The 6,582-nt window shown below is 53.8% G+C and overlaps 1 protein-coding gene across 1 annotated transcript; it reads right to left on the bottom strand.

Annotated features, from left to right (window-relative positions):
- Positions 1-2,229: 2,229 nt before the first annotated feature.
- Positions 2,230-6,163, bottom strand: LOC130380759 (shaker-related potassium channel tsha2-like). Its single transcript, XM_056588082.1, has 2 exons — positions 5,953-6,163; positions 2,230-4,972 (listed from the first exon to the last, which is right to left on the bottom strand). Exon 2 carries the CDS (start codon positions 4,484-4,486, stop codon positions 2,996-2,998), a length of 1,491 nt encoding a protein of 496 aa, XP_056444057.1. The 5' UTR covers positions 4,487-4,972; positions 5,953-6,163; the 3' UTR covers positions 2,230-2,995.
- Between the last annotated feature and the right edge of the window lie 419 nt (positions 6,164-6,582).

The raw sequence follows: 6,582 nt of genomic DNA, 5'->3' as shown, positions 1-6,582 counted from the left end.
CTCTCTCTCTCTCTCTCTCTCTCTCTCTCTCTCTCTCTCTCTCTCTCTCACCCCACTGTCCGATCATACCGATTGGATACCGACTTTCCTCTTATTATGCGTGCGATATCAAACGTTACGTGCCTAAACCCTTCCTCCCCTTTGCACCAAACCACGTCTGTCGATGATCGACATCGTCATTCGTTCAGCTCACAGCCTCTTCCTTTGAAGCCGGGCCCAACGATACATTTAGTTTGTGCGTATGAACGGGAGTCATATTCCTGCTGCAAGTGTTTCGCATGTGGAGGACGTGCCTGCAGAACATTTGAGGAGGAAGCGACGCTGTGGAGGCGGACACCGCCCCCTAGCGGCCAAAATACGTTACTTCCTTTCTTACTCGTCTGCATGACTCATTATTCATAGAGGCCCATGATTGGTCGTTGGGTTTGTGTCAGCTGACTCGCTGTGCACAGCAACATTGCTCTGCACCCCTTCTTCCTCTTCTTCCCTGGCCATTTCATTAAGGTCAGCCTCTCTGATAAGGCTGAGAGAAAATTTAAAATATACAGCGATGGCTTCAGGAAGTAGATACAGGGGGGGGGGTTCTTGTTAACAGGAAGGTTATATAGAGGCACGATTCAATCCGTCATAATTCGATAACCACAGAGGTTATTATATAAACATTTATGTAAAATAAACGACTGGCATTGAGAATAACAAGCACCTAGCATAATGATGAAGCACCTACACACATATATATATACCTAGATAGGCCTATATATAGACACTATAAACACACACACACACACACACACACACACACACACACACACACACACACACACACACACACACACACACACACACACACACACACACACACACACACACACAGCACTCACCTTCATCCTGAAGATCACCGGCAGCCTCCATTCCAGTGATGCAGTCAGACGTTCCCGTCGGACGTTCATTGAGTCGTCTCCCACGGGTCTGTCCTGCGCCGTGCACGGGCCAGTGGGCAGGAGGGGGCGGTGGTGGAGGAGGTGGTGGTGGGAGGGGATGAGAGGGTGTTGGTGGCGGTGGGGGTGGTGGGAGAGGTGGAGAGGGTGGTGGTGGTGGTGGTGGAAGGGGAGGGGAGTGAGGGGCTGTTGGTGGTGGTGGTGGTGGTGGTGGTGGGGGTGGAGGTGGGAGAGGAGGAGAGGGGTGGTGTTGGGGTTATTGGGAAAGGAGGAGTGGGGCAGATGGTGGTGGTGGTGGAGGGGGGAGAGGGTGGTGGTGGTGGTGGTGGTCGTTGTCCTTGCAGATAAACTCTGGTCCACGAACATCAGGCCACACATAAGATACAATCTCCTCTGTCGATTGGAGCCCATCGAGAGAAGGGAGGGCACCTCTCCCCCCCTCAGCTTCCAACTGTCCGTCATCTTCTGCAGGGGGGGGGGGGGGGGGTTTGAGTCGTGCCGCACTTCGCTTCTAGGTGAGTACGGTGCTGGAGGGACGAGGGGAGAGTGGGGGGGGGGTGGGGTGTCATGGCTGGGTCGTCTCGGATTCGTACCCCATTTATCGCCACAGTAGGTCTATCGCTGGGCAGGACGTTTGCGTGTGTTTGCCGTGTGTTTTGAGGCGGTGATTTGTTCTGAGCCTTACGGGGAGGTCTGCTTTCTGGAGCATTCCGGCGGTGTTGTTGTTGTTGTTTTATTGCTAAAAAACAACAAAACAATAAGATCTTATTTTTGTGGTTAACTAAAGTGCACGTGGCCCAAAGACACAAGTACCACAGTGAGCAGCTGGAATACAGATAAATATTGGGGTCGATCTTTTGGACGTGTATGCTTAATCCACCTAAACGTCTGTATTCAACGATGGACCGTACAGAGAAATCTGGAATGTTGCTATAGAAACTGCATCCATCGAAAGGCTGCAGAGAAGCATTTTGCCCACACGGGGGCGCTCTTGTGTTAGAAGTGATGCCTCAGTTTACCTAAACGGTTTCCGTTTTATTTAACATACGCTGACGTCCTATAATTTTGCTGTTTTTTGTCCGAATAAACAAACTTCCCTTACAACAACCCTTTAACTAATTTGAGAAAATCAAATGCGTGAAATAGACTATAGACCTAGGTTTGATTTTTGGGGGCAATCCAATGTCACAGCAAAGCGCTTGACTGCTGACACATACATGAGACTATCAGTGGACCTGTACCGGAGTGTGTGTGTGTGGGGGGGGGGGGGGGGGGGGGGGAGGTGGGCGTTGAAAAAGCGCAACAGTGGACAACCGAGTCGTTATGATCCCTCTCTTGCCGCAGAATGGGCCTACAGTGTCAGCGGTGGCCGGTTTGACGCGGGACTGATTGGTCACTGCGGGTGACGTAAGCTGACGATTGATGACGTATGGAGTCGTTCACCTGCGCTCTAAACCGTAGCTGACAGGCGGGCGGTGAAATGCTGAACAGCCAATTGACCCAGCCAATTATGATCGACCACGATGCGCACGCACAAACTTAGATCAATTGGTCCTCTATTTTCGTGATTTCCCCCAACAACATAGCCACAAGACAAATGTAAACTCTGACACCCTTAACCTTCGATTTTAGGGCAATAAATTACACTTAAATTACAAATGACATTACTAAGGATACGTCGATAAAGTGCTACGATATGCCTAAGCTGACAATAACTTCAAAGCGCTGCTATTTTTTTTGTCCCTTCAATGGTGATCAAATAATAATAATTATTATTATAATAACGGTGCACATGATGGAAGACTGATCCGTGTAGGAAATGTTAGAGAGTCTTTGATTAGGAATCGTCCATGTGTGTCTCATGACACTCTCCACCGCACAACTCGTTAATTCATATTTTGGGGCGACGCCAGAGAAATGAAAGCATGCCTGTACTCCCAACCGACAGCACGCGGGTCGGTGAGGACTCAGCGATACCCCCACTGGACACAAAAAGAGCGTCCCTCACATCTCCCCAAACCCCCCCAAAAGAAAACGCTGCCATGCTCCACGCAGTATCACACGGTGGTGAGCTTGGCCGAGTAGGTGACCTTCTGCGGGCTGCAGTTGGTGTACTTGATGGACACGGCGTCCTCGCTGACCCCCTCGCTGTCGACCGTGTAGTCCGACTTGCACAGCGACGGCTTGCTGTCGCTCGTCTTGAACTCCCCGAAGCTGGGCAGCTGCTGCTGCTGGCCGCAGGTCACGTGGGTGTACCGGAACTGCTCCTCGTGCTCCGTCTCGCGGTGGTAGAAGTAGTTGAAGTTGGACACGATGACCGGCACGGGCAGCGCGATGGTGAGCACCCCGGCGATGGCGCACAGCGAGCCCACGATCTTGCCGCCGATGGTGACGGGGCACATGTCGCCGTAGCCCACCGTCGTCATGGACACCACGGCCCACCAGAAGGCGTCGGGGATGCTGCTGAACCCCGAGTCGGGGTCGTCCGTCTCGGCGAAGTACACGGCGCTCGAGAAGAGGATGACGCCGATGAACAGGAAGAAGATGAGCAGGCCCAGCTCCCGCATGCTGGCCTGAAGGGTCTTCCCCAGGATCTGCAGCCCCTTGGAGTGGCGGGACAGCTTGAAGATCCTGAAGACCCTGACCAGGCGGATGACCCTGAGGATGGCCAGGGACATGGCCTGCTGGCCGTTGCCCTGGTGCTCCGCCAGCTCCAGGCCCAGGGTGATGAAGTATGGCATGATGGCCACGATGTCGATGGTGTTCATGATGTTCTTGAAGAACGCCGCCTTGCTCGGGCACGCCAGGAAGCGCACCAGCAACTCGAAGGAGAACCAGATGATGCACAGGGTCTCCACGATGAAGAACGGATCCGTGAACGGGTTGGGCTTCTCGCCGCCGCCGCCGCCGCGCACCGTCGTGCCGTTTAGCGCCGGGGCTCGGTCGCCGTTGCCGTGCGACCTCCCGGAGTCCTCCCGGAACTCGGGGAGCGTCTCCAGGCAGAAGATGACGATGGAGATGAGGATGACCAGCACGGACACGATGGCGATGCCCCGGGCAGGACCCGAGCTCTCCGGGTACTCGAAGAGCAGCCACACCTGCCGCTGGAACTCGTGGTCCGGCAGGGGCCGCTCCTCCTCCTTGATGAAGCCCTCGTCCTCCTTGAAGTTCTCGATGACCTCCTCGCCCAGCTCGTAGAACTTGATCTCCTCCATGAAGATGTCCACGGGCACGTTGACGGGCCGCCGCAGCCGCCCGCCCGACTGGTAGTAGTACAGGATGGCGTCGAAGCTGGGCCGGTTGCGGTCGAAGAAGTACTCGTTGCGCAGGGGGTCGAAGAAGCGCATCCTCTTGCGGGGGTCGCCCAGCAGGGTGGCGGGAAACTGCGCCAGGGTCCGCAGCTGGGTCTCGAAGCGCAGGCCGGAGATGTTGACCACCACCCGCTCGCAACACTCCTGGTCCCCTCCCCGCTCGGGCCGGTACACGTCATGGGACAGGGCTGCAAGTGCCACAGTCTCATCCAGGTTCTCCCCGAGCACTACGGTCATCTTTCTCCAACCCCCAAAAGGGCAACGCTTCTCGGCACGCACACACAAAAACCCAGACAATCAGAGACACACACACACACACACAGAAACACACGCGCAGTGCCCCTTGCTTGGGTTTGCGTCGTGCCCAAACGTCCCGCCCCCCCCCCACCCTCAGTCGCCCTCTCTACTCTCCTCTTTGGCGCTCTACCTCCGTGCGTATTTGTCCGCGCTATCTGGGAACAATAATGCGCTCCGATCACCTGTGGAAGCGGATCGGCGTCTCAGTCGCTCGTGCTCGCAGCCCTCGCGTCCGCATGCGTGTCCTAGTCCTTGTTGTTGTTGTGGTTGTTGATTGTGTTGTTTTTGTTGGCTTTTCTTCCAGCCTCTGCGCGCGGGTTCTTCCATCACCTCCGCCGCGCGTGCCGTCTGGACGAGCGACGGTCACGTGTGTTGCATTTTAAGCAGCGGCGGCAGCGGCAGCTTCCCTCCCCGCGCTGACGCTCACTGAAGAAAGAGAAAACACACGCACGACACGGCGGTCACTCGCACATGGATCTAGTTCCCGTCGCGGCGAAAGTGGCGAAAGTAGCTCACATGTCATGCGCCGATGCGCCAAGATTAGTTTATCCTCGCGCGTAATGCGCCGGGTACCTGCAGCGCGCGACAGCGAGAAAGTCGTTCCAAGGTTAATTGTGAGGGCGGAATTTATGTCGCGTGTTTTGCTTGTGGTGCGTCTGTCTGTGAGCGTGTTCTGTGTTTGTAAAAAGAGAGAAAGGGGTTGGGCGAAAGAGAGAGAGAGAAAGAGAGCGAGAGCGAGAGCGAGAGCGAGAAAGAGAGTGAGAGTGAGAGTGAGAGAGAGAGAGAGACACACACGCACACACACACACACACACACACACACACACACACACACACACACACACACACACACACACACACACACACACACACGCACACGCAAACGCACACGCACACAGAGACAGAGACGTATTACATGTATCAGGGATTCAGCAAAGATCAATGCGCGTCCACATGTTAACCATTAGTACAATTAAACGCCTCTGAATTTCGAAAATGGAAATGCAAACAGAAGCGAAAGTAGTTGTTTCATTAACGATAGCATTCTATGTGCCACAGGGTCTCCATCTTGCCGAGCACAGAGACCCTCGCATGTCAAGGATCCCTCCAGCTGCTCGCACACACACACACACACACACACACACACACACACACACACACACACACACACACACACACACACACACACACACACACACACACACACACACACACACACACACACACACAGTGAACAGTGGCTGTCATACACACACACAAACAGAGAGAGACAGACACACAGACACACACAGGCGGCACACACAGGCGGCGCAGCCTCTGTGTTACGCGTTTATGCTATAACGGCTTTTTTTCTCCAACAATCGCAATACGTCCGAAACAACAAAAGAAAAATAACAACTACCGACCTCCTGAAAGTGCGTTTGTTGCTTCATTCCAAGCCCGAGGCAAAAAGCGAAAAGTAGAGGCAAATAGTGAAATAGAAAGAGAATGGATGTTCATGGACGTCGCTCAGGGCTCCAGGAACGAGAAGGTAAACAGCGGCGCAACAAGTCGGAGAGGAGCGGGGAGAGGAGAGAGGCAGAGCTCTGGGCCGGAGCACAAACGGATGACGTCTAGTCCGAAAATAGCCGAATTCCTCCCAGAGCCGAAGGAAAGTTTCTTTTCCCATGGAATACCTCGGGGAGAAGCGCGAGGAAAATGGGATGACGCCCCCCCCCCCCCCCCCCCCCCCCCCCCTCAGACACACACACACACACACACACACACACACACACACACACACACACACACACACACACACACACACACACACACACACACACACACACACACACACACACACACACACACACACACACACACAATCCACGGTGTGTGGCATAAACATTAAACATTTTCATTCAGAAAAAAAACAACTTTCATTGTTATTTTAAAATCGTGGCAAAACGTTTAATGACCCAGTGGGAAATAAGAAATACAACAACATATTCTAATATTAGCCTGTTTTCTATCACTAAAACAGTAGTTGTTCTCCT

This window comes from Gadus chalcogrammus, chromosome 4 (assembly GCF_026213295.1).
Source record: "Gadus chalcogrammus isolate NIFS_2021 chromosome 4, NIFS_Gcha_1.0, whole genome shotgun sequence".
Taxonomy (NCBI): domain Eukaryota; kingdom Metazoa; phylum Chordata; class Actinopteri; order Gadiformes; family Gadidae; genus Gadus; species Gadus chalcogrammus.
Note: the sequence above shows the minus strand (reverse complement) of the source record. Positions and strands in the feature narration are given on the sequence as shown.